The sequence below is a fragment of the Symphodus melops genome (assembly GCF_947650265.1).
Source record: "Symphodus melops genome assembly, chromosome: 22".
Taxonomy (NCBI): Eukaryota; Metazoa; Chordata; class Actinopteri; order Labriformes; family Labridae; genus Symphodus; species Symphodus melops.
Window position 1 is genome coordinate 9683586 of NC_136712.1, and position 16944 is coordinate 9700529.

Below are 16944 nucleotides of genomic sequence, written 5' to 3' on the forward strand. Positions count from 1 at the left end.
CTGATCCTCCAGTCTATGAAGGTAGTCTTCTCAGGTTCAGTGAGTTATCTTATGAGTGATATGAAAGAGGATGTGACTCTTAATACACACTCTGTGTGATCACTTGCCAACAAGAATTCTGACCATTCCCAGTCACACTTGAAGAGTTCAGATGAACCCTGACCAGACAATTCATTTCAATTATAATGTCTGAAAATACCATTATGTACCAGGGCTCCAGTCCAGTTTGCCAGAAGTGACATTATGAAGAAGCTAAGTATTGCTGTAATAGGGGTGACACTTTTATCTTAAAAAAATCCCAATGAACAAGCTATAATTACAAAGTGCATTGTATGTTGGGATTCAGACGATGGCCAGGGGTTCAAATCTGACCTGTGAACAATGATAACAAATAGTTTGCATCAATCGACAAATTAAATGATTCCCTTAGCTAACTTGTTGAGTCCATTCTTCATGGGTCATACCAATCCTCAAAAAAAACAACATTATGTCATAGAAGATATGTGGTTAAAACAAAAGAACACAACAAAAATATTCATTTAGTTATATGAATTTCTTTTATTAGAGTAAAGCTAGGAAAGAGAAGTGTTATAATCTCAGATGCCTTACTATTGCATTCACTCTGCATACACCAAGTCATGTTGTTCCATTGGCACACTGGCAGTGTTGGGCCCATACAAACACAGCAAATACTCACACCAGACACACCAAGACATTCAACAAGGGAATTTATTATAAATTACAAAATGTATTTGAAATAAATCTGGTATTTCCATAGTTGTTTCTGTTCAATCACTTCATCTAAATTTAGTTCACTTATTAGTTAATACAGTTGATCAATGTGAACCTCTGCTAATTCACTTCTTCAGTGGCTCTCATCGGGGGGGAACATAGTTAATGGAATAAAGTGGGGAAAAAAACCCACAATAGTGCTGCAAAACATGTTTGTTGTCCATATTTTTATCTGGGAACAAACAAAATGAATGTATTGTTTGTTTCAACTAGTTAAACGTGTAGTTACATGGAAAGGTTGACAAGTCTTCCAAGTCAATATTGTTTTTTAAGCGTTAAATGTCAACAGTTATTGAAACTACTATACAGAAATCCCACTGTGATGGAAAAGAAACAGCCAAATATAAACACACAACCAAACAGACATGCAACAACTGTTTTGTGTTATTTCAACCATTTCCTAAGCCCCCAACCATTCTCCATAATGGTCTCACCAGTTTAAAATACAATGCACAGATATGGACAACATTGCAGGTAAGGTTTTGTGTCCAGAGGCAATGCTCTTTTTCAATACAAAAACATTGTAGTACAGCCTTTTTAGTGCTTAGCATCAGCTGTTTTTTATTGCTGTGCTTTTCAGTTAAAAACAGTTCAACATTTGGAACAGCACCACACCCAGTACTACTAAAAAAACTCAGCCTTCATGCTTCAAAACATCAGCTTTGTCAACAAAAATGGCGTTGAGCTGCTCGTCTCACTTTTACTTTCAAAGGGTAAATTTCCAGGTGTAGAACTGCTGCTAATGCCAAGACATGACTGCAAAGTTAACTTATGTAACCTAGCAACAATGAGCACTGATTTAAAGTGATCCTAAACAGAGTTCATGAACACTTCCAAAGGAAGAAGAGCTGTCTTTGGGCACAGGCCCTGATGTGACTGTTGTTCACTCATGGTTAAAAATGCCACATATATAAGTGGACAACACCCTTTTTTACCTCTAACAACCAACCAACCAACCAACTCTTGTCCTATCCTACAATGCCCTTGTTGGTTGTCACTTGATGTCTCTTCCACTCTGAGAACATATAGCACATTGAAAATATGTAGAGCACTAGGAACACTAGGAGATCACAGGAAATCAATGAAGAAAAATCCGGCAACCAAGAAGGCACAGACTACTAGTCTAGTGATGTGATGTGATTGGATATAAAACATACTCAACCATACAAGAAATTCACACTCTTTTAATTTCTGTGGAACCCTGTGAGATTGGTGGGATGATTGATTTAAACTTCCCTTGTCGGTGACTCTAGAGTCTTCAGTTTGTCGAACTGTCTCCTCATAGAAGACTGCTCTGTCTTCCATTTGAGTGTAGTTTTCATTATCCTTTGGAGAGTTTTGGGCTGGTTCTGTCAATGACTGCTGACTGTTAGCAGCTAAAATGGGATTGTGATCTTGACTCAGATGAGCACTCAATGTCAAATCTGTCTGTGCCTCTAAATCTTTTGAAAGAAAATAAGTTTGTTCTGCCTCTGAGAGTGACTGACTTTCTTTCTTTGAGGAGAATTCATTGCTCTCAAGCAAAAAGGTTTGCTTCGGGTCTTGAGAGGTACTTACGTTGGGATCCATTGGTAGTTCTATCAAGGAAAATACATCTAAATCAAAAGCATTGTTTGAGTCTTTGTCAAGCAGAAGGTGGCATATTTGAGGACTATCAGGTGTATCTGCTGACTTGCCCCCTGTTTCCTTAGTGATATCTGTGTCTCTCTTACAAGCCTGTACTTTCTCACCAAACACCTCTTCCCAAATCCTCTTGACCAAATCTTCTCCAAATCTTTCCACAGACCTTTCCTTCAATTCAAACTCCATTGCTTCAAACGTTTTGGTACTCTCTACTTTAATAGACTCTTTTGTTTCCTCTGACAATTTCTTACATTCAACATGTGGAGAACCCTCAACTTCTGCTGACAACCCTTGTTCTTCCAATATGGCTGGTGCATTCTTCCTCTCTCCCTGAGGGTTTTCCTCATTACCCATCAACTCCCCCTGTGCTTCTATTTCCAGCTTCCCAATACTCCCCCTCTCATCTTTGTCTCTCTGACTCATATCTCCCTCTATTATTTCTAATACCTGCGGTTGGTGTTGAAGTTCTGTTGAGCCGCCTGTCTTTCCAAGAGTCTCCTTTGTGCTAACTTGTTCTGTTTTTGTTTCATTGCCTACATCCTCTTTCTGACCCTTCACATCGCCCTGTAAATGGTTCAATTTCTTCTCCGACCCCTCCAAAGCATTTGAGTTGCACTCATCTGTTGTAAAAGATCGTAAAGATTCATGGTCACGTTGGAAAGCCATCATCATGTCGCTTTGTTCCACTGTGTGTCTTGTCTGTGCTGATGTATTTTTTTCCGGTTGCTCTTCAATGATTCCATGACACTTCAAGCTTGTTACTTCCTCTTTTGGGTTTGAGACGAATGCATGTTCACTGGTCTTAGATTCCAGTCCAATTTCCTGATAGCACAACTCCTTCGTTGCCTGGATTGGCTGTTTTTCATGTGCCAAACTTAAAAATGTGTTGTCCCCCTGCCGTGATGAATTTAATTGTAAAGCCTTGCACTGACAGGATTTCTCATTTGATAACTCGATCATGTCAACCTCTGTACTCATTAGTCTCTCTGTTCCTCCACGTGATTTAAAAAAGGACGTTTCCCCCCCTGTCACTTTGTATACTTCTAAATTCTCTATTTTATCCAATCTGAATTGTCCTTCTCTTATTTGGCTTTCCCTGAAATTGTCCTCACATGTTTGATTCGGATTGAATTTATCTAAATCCAACTGTGCAGGTCTTATTTCAATTTCATTGCTCTCCTCCTCTTGTAATGGATTTTCACTGTTTTGGTTCAGCCTGAGTTTCTTTTCATCTGCATACCTCTGGGAGATTTCACACCCTTCTGTTTTCTGTGGCCTAAATACCTGCACCACGGCAGATACTCTGTACGCTGTCCAGATATTCATGATCTCTTTCTCTTCTTCCTGTCTTGATGTGTGAAAGACAAACCTCTCCCCATGCTTTGTCCCTTGTTTGATATTCCCCTGAAATGCCAGCATGTCATCCATTGCATTGTGTGCAGTACCTGTAACCTCGCTTTCCCTGCTGGAAGAAAGACCCACATCCAGCCTTGCTCTGTGTGAGATCCTATCAATGGTTTTGGCATTCTGAGACTCTGGCATTTCTATCAAGCCTGTTCTCTCCGACTCCCCTGAGCCTGTTACTAAGTCAGCTGTGTATTCTGCATGGGGCTCATCTTTTTGTATTCCTCCCGCTCCCACTATTATTCCATCTCTTTCTCGTTCCCACATCGTATGCTCATGACACTTGGTTAACCCATCAACACATCCCTCGGACACAGGCGTCACCCCCTTGAGGCTACATTCCTGCAGAGTGTCTGTTACCAAGTTCGTCTGTGACCTTTGGGATGTGTCTTGTGTCGCTGTGTTGTCATTTCTCGGGCTGCTGACACATGCCTCTGCTGGCTGGTGGTCGTCATTGTCCAAGGCAACAGAAGCCAACGATTTTATGCAAGACTTTGACAGCATCTGACATGTAGCAGAGGTGTGTGAATTCAAGGTGGTGGCTGGATCTGTCCCCACCTGAAATTCATGCGTTTGACTACTTGACACATATTGGGCTTTGGGCTCTTTGTCTTTTGAGGGAGACACCGAGGTTGCTGTCTGCAGCCACTCTGACTCTGGAACATCAAAGTGGTCTTTACAGCTCGTCCCATTGAGAAATGACTGCCATTCATCGCTCACAGAGGATCCTTTATCAGTAGTATCACCTCTACCTCTAGTTAAGGTCTCCCACATATCAGTATTAGATTGGGTAACTTGCCTATTTTCTGCTGACGCTTTCAACAAGGGAATTTTTGCACTTCCAGTCCAGATATCATCTATATCAGCAGACCCCCATTGCTGGGTTTTGTCATTGTTCCAGTCCAGAGTCAACAGAGGAATCTGATGGTAGGTGAGAACCTGCAGACTCTGGTTGGATGGCTTCTTTTGGCGTCCATGGGGAAAGCTGGCAGCGTCACCCAACGTAGGTGTCAAAGGCTGACAAAGTTCCTGGCCTGTGCCTAGGTCATGTGAATTAGCCTTTGGTTCTTGCTGTCTCCTTTTGGCAAGTTGTTCCTGCACACGTGTCGAGCGTGTTGCTCTCTGTCTGCTTTTTACGCTATCCACCTGTCAAAAAGGCCAACGGTCAAAAGGTCAAGCCAAGTGTTAATGCTTGAACTACTTGAACTATAACCACAGTCGACCAGCACACTGCTTTTGAACTCTGCACAGCCATCAATGACTTTAAATCATGCTTGTTGACAAAAAGTGCATGTAATGGCCCATTAACTGAATATTCTTTGATATGTAACATTGCAGTGATGATGCAATGTATTGCAACACTGCTGCAACCCCAGGAAGCACACAAGCCTTTTTTTTTTGTTTACATCATCAACTTCTTCTCAACGTGTACAAGCGGGTTGCATTTATTATTAATAGTATGCAAAGGGGTGATTTCAGAAATGCTCTCAGGTGTCAGGTCAGCTGACTTTCCATAGCTTTCTGGGACTCCTTGTGCTCTGTGCAGTGTACGTGTGTGACTCAGCTATCATGTTTTTGCTGAAAGACGACCTCTTCTTTCTCAGTTTCTATTTACAGCTTTATACGTTAAGTTGCAGACATGTGTTGTAGACTTTTGTGTGGTGGAGGTGTTTTATAATGGAAAGATGATGAATGAACCTCACCAAAAGTTTGTCTTCCTCATGGCATAGTACTGATTTTATCTCTGCACTGTGTTTTGTGTTTATAGCCGCCTTCCGCTCTTTATGTGCAGCCTCTCCCTCTGCAAAAAAAAAAGAAAAAAAGAAAAGACAAACAGGGTCAAAGTTTGCTTGCACACTTGAGCACACACACTCATGTGGATGCACACATGCACACAAACATACAGTATAAACATTATGTGTACACACCTGCAATAACTGTTGATGTGTAACTGGTCTCCAAGGCCTTTTCCTGTGTACTTCCCCTCCTGCGGTTCAAAACAAAGAAGCAAAAACATTACATAAGCTCACAGCTATGGTTTACAGCGATGAATCACACTCTGTTCCACTGTTTCTCAGCTTTTAATAATCCATTGTGTTTTGTATTCCAGCAGGTTTGGAATGAGCTTTAACAACTATTTGACAGCGTTTTGCATATATTCAAATGAAGGATATCAAATCTTACAGTTTCAAACCATTTTTAATGGTTCAAGTGTTAGTTTGTATTTTCATCTTTAAGTGTAATTGACAACCTCAATGCTACAATATTTGTTTACTTAGGTGGATAACAACATATCAATATGCACTAAATATAAGCAAACAAAATCAGAACTATTGGCCACAGATAGGCATTTAGAAAAAGTGTGTGAAGAGGATAAAGTAAGACTATCAGGCCTCCCCTGGCATGCTCAGACGTCATGGAATCCTTGACAGACACCTGACCTTAAATGGGCAATAATATGAGATCTGGAGTCTGAATATCCACAAGGAAAAAGTTGCATAATGTCTTACTTTATACACACAAGATCCTTCTAGCAAGCAAGGTTTCTGCAGAATGGATAAAAAGGACACCTGCATTATTGCAGATTTTGAAATACTATCCCAGAAAAGAAGCTTTTTGGAATGTTCCCTTTAGCAGCATCTAAGTCGAATAGCTTTACTCAGTTTGCTCTGATCACAAAAATTTTAAATGCAAAGCAAAGGCACTTGTTTTGTTGAGGTACGAGGGGGACGTGACTTCCATCCATTGAGGCATGTTTAAAAAAAGATTCAGCATTAGGTCGTCTAACCGGTTGGCTTTTAGACAGCTCCTCTTGCTCCTATAGGTGTAACTCCCCTCTTGCACTTGAGGCCTCTGCTCCCTTACATGTCCTCTCTGGTGGCAAAACAGCACATAGTTGATTTGGTTGTTATTTGCCCAAAATGTACCCTCTGAAGTTTCGTAACGCAGACAGAACTCCACTCTGGTCCCCTCTTTCTCAAAAGGAGGAATCAAGGTATACTTAAAGGTAAACCTGTCTGTTTTCCTATCACTGGATCCAGGCACGTACTCCGCCAAGAGGTCAAAGTAGCTCGTCCAGTGATCAAGGGTCATCCGAGCATAAACAGATTTATTGAAACAGAGGTTGACCACCCTGATGTTTCCACGGAGCGTGGAGGTTCCCGGAAGAAGCTCAATGCTTTCCAGCTCCACCATCTGTGCTCGTAGCTTCCGGTCCAGCTCCTCTGAGCATGAGGGGACTGTAAACAAGCAGGACATGTAGAACTCCTCCAAGGGATGGGTGGCCTCACTCACAGGGTCCTGGTTGACCTCTAGATTTGTCACGTCAGGATTATCAAATTCCTTTACTGACACCAGGTTGAGGCCAAATGCATCTGCGAATGACACTTTCCTCCGAATGACAAGTGGGGGTTCTGGTTCGGAGTCCTCGTCTGTTTCTGCGTCTGAGGCATCCATTCCTCCCTCTTTCTGTTCCCTGCTTTTCTCATCCTCCAGCATCAGCACTTTCTCTTCAAATGGTTGCATGTACAGAGCCTCCATAATGCGCGATGGTCTGGGAGGCAGCTGTCTGTCCGTCCTGCCGTCTGTCTGGCTCGGAGGGTGGCACCGAGCAGAGTGCCTCTAGCCTGGCTGCACGGAGACTGTAGAGGCAGAGCAGGGAGAGGACGTGACTTGACAGATGGAGTTTGGTTACAGCTGAACATTGTGTGTGTGAGCCAGGCCTATTAATAGGACACATATAACTAGACTGAGGCAGGCCAGTTATCCTCCTAGTTATCCTTGCACAATATGGTTGCTATTTACAGAGTAAATAGATGGGAATCTCAATTTCATCAAGAACTTAAAAGTGACTGGGTGTATACTTTCATTTTGTCAGACGGGTAAAGTATTTAATTCTTACCTAATAATGTACTGTAAAACATTGTGACATTGTTCAGAATACAATGTTAATAAGGTTGAGGTATTGTAATAGAGTCATGGAATTTGCATGAAGGCCCTGTTATAACTTAACCTGAAAGGAACTGGTTGACATCTTTACTACCAAACTCAAACCTATTGGAGCCATACTGGTTTCAAGTGTTTTGGGGGGTGAATTGAAGCTAACCAAGAGTTTTTTTTTTCTACATAATACAATAGCTTAAATAATGGTTTTAATATAATAAGAATAATTACTTAAAATAATAATAATTCATTTTAGCTTGACACTGGAAACAACTGCAGCAGTCATAAAAATGTGATGTAACAAAGAGGATGCAGACACAACCACTCAGACATCAGTTCAGTTTAATATCCTTTTCATTGTTCAACATTTTGTATATTGATGTGTTTTTAATCTTATATATCAACATGTTTCTGTATGCATTTTAATTTTTGAATGTTGTTATTGCAAAGCCTTGCGGAACAGTTATTACATTTCACTGCACATCTGTATGAGCATGTGACAGATATAAATCTTGATGACTGAGTTGAAGTTTGCATAACTCTTCAAATATTGCTTACTATTACTTTTTTTTCAATCTCTGAAAGAACTGGCACTACTTCAGTGAGCCTCTGGCCTCTTATCTAGCGCCATCATCATGTACAAAATGTGAGAAAGACAGGATCAAAATAACTTATCAACATGATGTTGTTTCCACCTTTCTAGACCCTTTCTCGTGTTGTACAGTACCTACTCTCTGATGTACGTCGCTTTGGATAAAAGCGTCTGCTAAACGAACTGTAGAATTGTTGTTGTTGTTTTTGTCACTGTGAGCACTTTAGCGAGTCAATGTTAGCGTTCAGATCAAAGTACAGATGTGCCCAACTTCAGTGTCATACAATTTATGTATAAATGATTGAGAAATGTAGCTAGTTTTTTAATAGTAAAGTAAGATCAATAACTTTGTATCAGTAACACATGAATTACTGTTGAATATTTTAAAATAAACTCATTAATGAATGATTTGATTTGTTATTGAATGTCAAGTATTTAGTCTCACTGTTTTAGTAGAATCTAAATAATGTTGTGCTGCAGGATGCAACACCAAGCAGAGCAGCAGGTGGAGGAACATGTTTTCAATGCTTGTGTTATAACATATTTTAAGAGGGGAGGTGGAAATAAAAAGTGGTAAAACGTACGCTTAAAAACAAATAAAGATGTTATGGTTTTAGCAATGTAGTCCAACAAGCACCAGTAGATGGCACTGTGTGACCAGAATAAAACATATCAGATTAACTCAAACCTTTGCAAGTTGAAGTTACATTTTGTTTTTAAAGTTCTTTTATTGCTGTGAACTGTGAGTACACATACAATGTTAGAGAGAAATAATTTAATATAATAGGAAAGGACAACAAAAAAAATCTGCTTGTAGGGATTTCATTTGTTTCCTTGATCAGCGAGTAACTACAGTTGACCAGAAGGTGGCAGCCTACCACCATAATTTCATGATATTTGTTTTCCATTTCCATCCACATCAGTCCACAGATGCAGTTTACTTCTTCTTCTTATTTGTCCGATTCTAAAGTAGCAAATACGAAAAAGCAACATAAACAAAGTAAGAAACATTGTCAAGATCAATATAATTCTACTGCAAGCAAATGTATATCATTGTTTTGGTTTATGTGTTTCTTTTGTAAATTATGCAGAAATAAAACTCTTTTCTCACTAAACCTGGGCCGATTTTTAGGACACTATTGATACAGTGGATTGCACCGGCAGAAGATAGGTATGCCAACCTATGTGGGTAGGTAGTTTAATAATTTCTGTCACTCTTTTTCGAAAGACTATAAAAGGGATGTCTAATATTGAATAATATCAGTTAATAAAATAAACACTCCACATTATGAACGCAATTATTACACACTGGCATAGGCTACGGATTAAGTGATTCAAAGTGTGTTTCTTTTATTTAGAGAAAAAAAAACCCCGTTTGCAATCACGATTCTTAGAGTTACTCATTTATGACGCAAATTACATAAATTATAACACTTTAAATATTTAGACAGAATAATACAAGATACAACTCTCGCGTTTTTCACATTTAAAAAAAAAATCTTGCCCCCACCCTTTCTTTTTCTTCAGTTGATAATAATCTGGTCATGTATTTCTTGACCGCGAACGTATCCGCGGTTTGAAGAAAGAAGAGGGGACAGGGGTGAAAAAAAGACCAAAAAGATTTTAACTAGGCTTCTGCTCAAAGTGTGACTGACTTCGGATCCACTACTTGATGAACAAATAGTCAAAAATACCTTGTGAAGGTATGTCAGAAAGGGTAAGAAAATTCCGTCAAAACTCTCTTCATCTTCATTTCTGTTGACATATTGATAAAGCAGTGTTTGGTTACATTTTGACTGTTAGATTAAACTTATATTAAGATATCATTAACAAACTGAATAGCTTACTTTCTATTGGCTATTAATTTGTATATTTACTGATAGGTTTCTCTTGACCTGTTAAAAACGTTTACCTCATAGTGGTTTATTTTGGTGCATATAAAATGATTAAGTATTCAGAAGAAAAATAGACCAATAGATGCGGAAAGTTGATGCTGAACGTTCCGTTTACATGGTGACTAAAGATGCTGAAGCTGATGTCTGTCTTTGATTTCCTGCTCATGATATTTACACTGTTGCAAAAAAAAAATGTAATCAGAATTTTCCATCCATGTATTCCTCTGCTTGTTTTTAAGAGGCAATTATACAAAATAGGTGGAAGGCTAATAGGAAGGGGAAAACAACAATTAGGCTTTCGTAAAAGCTTTTTAAAAACGGTGAAATAAAAGTAGGCTGTAAGGGTTCATGTTGGCACGTTAGTAAAATCCATAGAAAATCTTGCTCTTGTTGAAACACTGCAGAAACATTATGCAAATATGTAGCATATAAGTAATTGATTTTTTTTTCGTATAGTTTCCACGTGCTGGTGAGTTTGAAAATTAAGTGTAATCTTGTTCAAACAGTGAACAGATAGGCGACAGGATCGCGAGGACTTTAATCTTTGTGTCTGTCAAAGAGTCCCGTTACTGTAAGATTACTGAAACCTCCGACAACAACAATGCACTACATTTGTGGAGGCTCTCTAATTCACTCCGCTGAACCGTCAACAGTCAGCAGCCGTCAATGCAGGTAGGCTATAACTCGACGTGAAAAAGGTTTGAAAAAAGGGGAAATAAACTTTTTAACTATTACTTTTTGTTTAGCAAGCAGGTGGCCCATGACGTCACACGGGGTCGCAGTACGCCCAAAAATAACAACACACACCTCCGCGCACAAGCAAGTGCCTCCCCTGGGGGGGTGGGGGGGGTGTTTCTAGTCCCAAATATACTTGCTAGCTGGGATACAGCTTGATGTGTGTGTTTGAATCGTAAAGAAAAAAACAAGCCGCGTCTTCCTCGCATTGCGCGTCATTCAAACAGGACTCGGTGTACTGCTTTCCCCTCTGTTGCATTAGTAATAACAGCGGCGTTGACTGGAGACAGCAGGAGAGAGTGTGTGTGTTTCTCCGACAGCGGTGCCCAGCGGAGGAATATTTGAGCTTTTTTATTTACTCTGCAGCTTGTTGTTCATTTTCTCTGCGTTGTGTTGAACTTGGACAGTCACGTGTGAAGCTCTCTGCAAGTACAGGCTTTAGAGGACGGCGACTTCTCACCTGGTGTGTCCCTTTGACTTTACCGTGAGGGAAATATACCTGGCTTTTTTTTCTGTGGTAAGTTTTTCTGCCCAAGAGCTTATTTCTGTCCGCACTCATGACTTTTTTTTTTTACTGCTGTGTCCACTGCACTTGAGTTAGGAAGTGGTCCGCCGCCTTTAAGTTTGTTGTCTTATCTCGCACTTTGCATTTTGATATGCACCATTATATTTGCAAGTAGCGCGTGCACTTCCTGTATCTTTTAATTACCGTGCAACTGTTAACATTTTTAACCTTGCACGGTGTTCGGCTTGTTCATATCAGTACCTCGACACAGCGCTGGCCACTCTTCGCCTGTTTGGACGCTGGACGCTGACTTTTCATAAAGGCTACTTATTGTTTCATGTGTGCTTGTTGTTTTAACCTTTATCACTTCTTATAATGCGGCGTGACAATTGGAGCCTGAAACAGTTTCTATTTACGGCGAAGCGTAAGGGCCAATCCAAAAACCCCCCAAAAACTTACTTTAAATCCATTTTGCGCATAAATGTGCCGAGTTTGTGAACATAATTGACAAACGTCCTCTTAGATTATGTTAGATTGAACTTGATTTACAATTAATTACCCATAACTTCAGTTTGTGTTTGCATATTTTAGTAATATATTGTTATTGCTAAATCCTATATGAAAATGAAGAAACTTTAAATCTAGTGCGTTTTATGGATTGTCGATTCAAATAGATGTACCGCATATTCTAATCTTCATTTGATGTTTTTAATTAATAATAAAATAGGAAAGAGTGCATTTTTCAACGCCATAGTCTTTGGTACAGGCTAAGCACATGTGTACATCTCACTTTCAAAGATTCCATCACAGCATGTTTTTTTTTCCAAATGCATCTCTTTCATTTTGAGAAGATAAAGCCTCTGCACTTAGAATAACAGCAGCTTAACTGAAAACAAAGATTGTAAATAATTATCAATGCTACATCTGGTTAACAATATCCGTGGTTATCAGCAGTCAACCCCTTACCGTGCTTGCTTGCTTGTTCCTTTTTTTTATGTTCCATCTTTTGTCCTTGTCCAGAAACAAAAAGTGGTAAATAATCAGATTCATGAAGATTTACCAAAAATGAAACTGTTGCGACTAAACAGTTACAGCTCATAAAAGCTTGCTCAGTTCCTCTATTTCACTTTGTATCTGTGCTATTGATCTCCCCCAATCATTGTGGCCTATAAAATCAATACAGGTCACTATTTTTTTTTGTTGTTGTTGTAAAGAAAGGCTATAGGAGGATAGTGGGAGAAGCTGAACTCCGCAGGCCTGTCCTCTGATCAGCTTTCACCCCTGGATTTGCGGCATGGACCCTCCTTGTAGGAGCCGCAGGGTGCACAGGTGTTCCCTCCTCAGCTATGCAGGTGTGGGCCAGTTCCCCCCTCACTCAGCAGCTCTCACTCTTCAAAGGCCAAGGCTGCAATAAATGCCCCTCGTGAAATATGTCAGCGGCAGTGCACAATCAGCCTCTTTGTTGCAGTGCCCCTGTAATCATTTCTTTAAACATGTTTAAAACTGTCCCTGCTTCTTTTTTTTTTGTTTACCTATGTGCATGCAAAGGTCACTCTATTTAGTGAAATAGGAGGCATTTTCCCCCCCATGCAAAAAGACTTGCCATGAGTGTCCCTGTAAAACTGACCGTTGTTGGGAGCAGTGCACTTATTACCCCGGCTCTCCCCACTCTGCCTCCATTTTTTGATTGCTGCATTTATCATCGGGCGGTCGTGCTCTACATTATGGTAATAGGGAAATGAATGTCCTCGGCAGGATTAATGTGTATACCCTGTCATATGTTTCAATCATTTATCAAAATTAAGATTCAACTTTCAGCTCAATGAACACCGGTTGATGCATGATTTGTTTTATCTCAGATATGGAAATTGTTGCTGCCAGATGAGCTGAAGTAGAAAACGTTTTTGCAATTTAATTGTACGTCTGTGAGTCATATCAAAAGTTTTTTTTGTGCAAAAACTGGCCACATTTAAAATGTGAGTTTGGTTCAAGATGACTCAGTTCAAATTCAGAAAAGGGTCAGAAAGTGGATAGGGGTTGTTGTTTTTTTAAACATAGATCTCATCAATTGTTAGGCAATGAAACACTTTTGGATTAGCTTTTGAATTGCACTTTTACCCATCCCCCAACACCTCTCTAATGAAACAGACTGCTTGCTCAAGCCTTGAGGTGTTGCTGCGTTTGGGGGAGAAAATGGGTGAGGAAAAAAAATCAAGGGAGTGGTGTACAATCTTCTCTGTTCAGAGTGAGTCCAAGCAACGTTAAAAAAAAAAAAAAAAAAAGAAGTGTGTTTTCATATGCAGCCCATCAACCCTGTAACAAAGCTTAAATGCAATTAAATAGCAAATGTGCAGGTCTTATCCCTTTTAACTTCATAGAAATGTTTCCATGACAACCTCCATGTAAGTTAAAGCAACCAGAAGTGATCAAGTCCCTTTTCAAACTCACCCCCCCCCCTTCCATTTCTCCCCCTCCCCTTCCCAGTAAGAATGGAATTTGTGTTGACAGTTTTGGCCTTTAATGGCACTTTTGTGCCGCTGCAAAGTATTTGTTTACCAGGATCATATGCTGCAAGCTGTCAGACCGGGAGAGATTGACTCCTTAAGATAAAAGAGTGTATTACATGCTTAAGAGGCCACCCCCCCTCTTTTTTTTTTTTGCACTGTAATTATCCACATCACGGTAATGATGTTTTGTGTGCCACGGTTACTAAGAGTCTTGAGACAGCTCAGACTTTTTTAGTTACGCTCCGGGTCACTTCTTAAGCCCCCACTCTGCCGCGGTGTGAGGGAGAACGTTGTGACTCTTTGGCCCGGAGAAAGCAGTGCAGGGTGGGGTCAGGGGATGAGGATTAGCACAAGGAGAGTCGCAGGCTTATTGGTGAAAGAGTCAGCCACTTTGTTTTGTTTTTTTTTCTTTATCAGAGTTCATCGCCACATGTGGAAAGATTAAATTTTTTTTGTGTGCTTTTTGTTTTCTTGGCCAAGCATGTGTTTATATTTTGTCTTTGACCAAAACAATCGGGGGTCAAAAATGTCTTGTAAAGATTGTTTTGTAAATATCAAGTCACACGTCATCTTTTTTTTTCCATCAAAGGACGTTAAAGCCACAAACAGATCTGACCTAAGTATGTAGCTTTTGGCTTGAGTGTTTAACCGTGCTGTGTGTCACATCCTGAACTGCAGAGAAACATGCATGCCTTAAAGAAAAAAAAAACATTTGGGTCTTTGTTCACAGCATTTCTTTAAAGCTGTGTAGAATAATGTCGTTCATGGCTGTTCCTAAGTTTTGGGGTCTTGACAGTAACCCCTGTGGTCTCCCATAAAGCTGACACAGTAACACTATCTGACCTGTCTTATCTGTTTTTCCTACAAACTCTGCGCTCATATGAAACCCGGTGCATCAACAACAGCCGCAGCAGACCTTGCTTGTTTTTTTTGTTTTTTTGTCCGCCCTCAGTTTTTCCTCCTCCCCCTTCCTTGTTGAGTTAACAATTGCATGTTTACTTGCTGGTCAGTGTGGTGTGAAGGCATGACAGCTTTTATTCCAGTCACGCTCAGATGGACAGTGTCCTGGTGTGAAAAAATGTGCTGTGTTTCGGGGAGGGGAGGGAAGGGGGGGGGGGGGGGGGGGGGGGTCTTGCCCTGAATTAAAGATAAAAGGTCACTCATGGTAAAAGGCAAGGTCACTGTTGCTGACTGCATTCAGCCATCAGCCTGACACTGGTAAACAGGCAAACAGGATACAAGGCTAACAGTGGACGCTCACTTGGCCATGCTTTTTAAGGCCTTTTATGGAGAATATTGAAAACATGTACAACATGTAAAGATCTGCTGCTCTTGATGACACATGGAAAATAAGAGAAAATGAAGTAACTTAGTTCAGATCGAGCAATGGGCTGTTTATTTTTGACAATTAATAAATGAATGAATGAATGAATCGTTTATGGAAAAAGAAATCCCACAAACAAAGAAGTCAGTCCTGTGATGACATTAGTTGTGTGCTTTTGTTACAAACACAAGAAACAGTTACTGCGTCCATGTGCCTGACATCTCCAAGGCCCTTTCATCTTCACCCAGAAAGACACAGAGAGAAGAGGAAAAAAAATGTTTATTTCAAACATGTTGTGAGGGGTGGGGGGGGGGGAGAAAACACATGAGGAAGGGGGGTTGGTGATGGTAACAGTTTTTGACAGGCACATTAGGCTGCAGAAAGAGCATCCAGCTCGGGGCGGAGGGCATATGGTACTGCCTTCTGCCGGCGTAGCTCCAGACCAAGTTACAACACTCGCGCAGGGTCACGACTGTCTCAGGTTTGTTCCTTCTGTCTCACTCGTATAAATAATAACAGGAGGCAAAATGTTGCGGGGGGGGGGGGCAGGGGTGTCGTACAGTAGCTGTGTCTTTCAGTAAAGGACAAAACAAATGTTGCCAGTTGAGCCCTTTGGGTCAGGACATAACTTAGTCAAAATGTTTAGGAGAGACGTTTGACATTTGCAGAAATGCCTCATTTTCAGTTTGCGCAGCAACACTCTGTCGCCATTTTGTTGTTTTTTTTGTTTATAGAATCAACAAAACAAATTTTCATTCAAATATAGGAGCAGTTTTCAACTTCCAAGCAAATTCAGTGACGTGATCTCCCCCCCACCTTGTACATCTGAACACCCAGCTTGTGCTTTTTACAGGCAAGCCCTAATCCCACTCTAAACAATGACCCATCTTTTCACCACATTGCCTCTGTTAGGTCCTCTCCCCTGTAATGTGGAGAGGATGGACTCGGATAATGTGCGGGATGACGCAGGGCTCTGGTCTGAAGACAGCGGATCGGTAGGAGGGTAATTACAGGCTACTGTGCGGCTCTCTGGATTTTCCCTGGATCACGACTTTAGGCCTTCGGAGCTCAGCCTCCGACTCTGCTCGCTGAGAAACTGAACAGAAACGGCCACAACATATGGACGCAGCGAAAACAATGGTTTATTTTTATGGTATTTGATGAGTGGTTTTTAATTTGGATTGTCACTTCTGGCAAGCAGCAGGGCAGATGGTGCAAACTCGAGTGCCCATTAGAGCCTAAATACCTCCAGGCAGCTGTTGGTCATAAACTTTTCCTGTATTTTTTTTTTTTTTTTTCCTCCTCCTGCTCCTGCATGTTTTTTTTCTTTTTCCCCCTCTGCAGTTTCTCTCTTTAACACGGCTCAGGTCAAGAGGAGTCAAACCTGTTACAACACCTGTTTCTGCATATGCAAATCTGTTGTTTTGTCATTTCATTAGGCAAGGCGAAAAGACAAGCGTCCCTTGTGGTTGCAAATGCGACTGGCACCGGGCCCAGTTGGCATGCAACAGTGCAGAAAGATGCTCGAGGCAGGGCGAGGGGAGGGAAGGGAAGTTGGGTTTTTGTGTTGGTAAGTGACTCAGCCATCAGATACCTTCAGATTGCAGCTCAAGCTGAAGGAGTCA

At 40.7% G+C, this 16944-nt stretch overlaps 2 protein-coding genes across 6 annotated transcripts in view; one reads left to right on the forward strand and one right to left on the reverse strand.

Moving 5' to 3' along the window:
- Positions 1-663: 663 nt before the first annotated feature.
- ppp1r3aa (protein phosphatase 1, regulatory subunit 3Aa) lies at positions 664-7444 on the reverse strand. Its single transcript, XM_079335461.1, has 4 exons — positions 6608-7444; positions 5748-5806; positions 5523-5620; positions 664-4965 (listed from the first exon to the last, which is right to left on the reverse strand). Exons 1-4 carry the CDS (start codon positions 7357-7359, stop codon positions 1861-1863), a joined length of 4014 nt encoding a protein of 1337 aa, XP_079191587.1. The 5' UTR covers positions 7360-7444; the 3' UTR covers positions 664-1860.
- Positions 7445-9945: 2501 nt separating this feature from the next.
- The window catches only part of foxp2 (forkhead box P2), a 99003-nt gene continuing 92004 nt past the window's right edge, over positions 9946-16944 (forward strand). The window contains exon 1 of one of the 5 annotated variants that reach the window (XM_079335741.1): positions 9946-10070. In XM_079335741.1, coding sequence (XP_079191867.1) covers positions 10059-10070 — 12 coding nt within the window. In that variant the 5' untranslated portion in view covers positions 9946-10058. Of the gene's footprint in view, positions 10071-11054; positions 11501-16944 lie in introns of those variants that run through there. The other 4 variants (XM_079335739.1, XM_079335737.1, XM_079335742.1 and 1 more) reach the window with 4 other exon arrangements.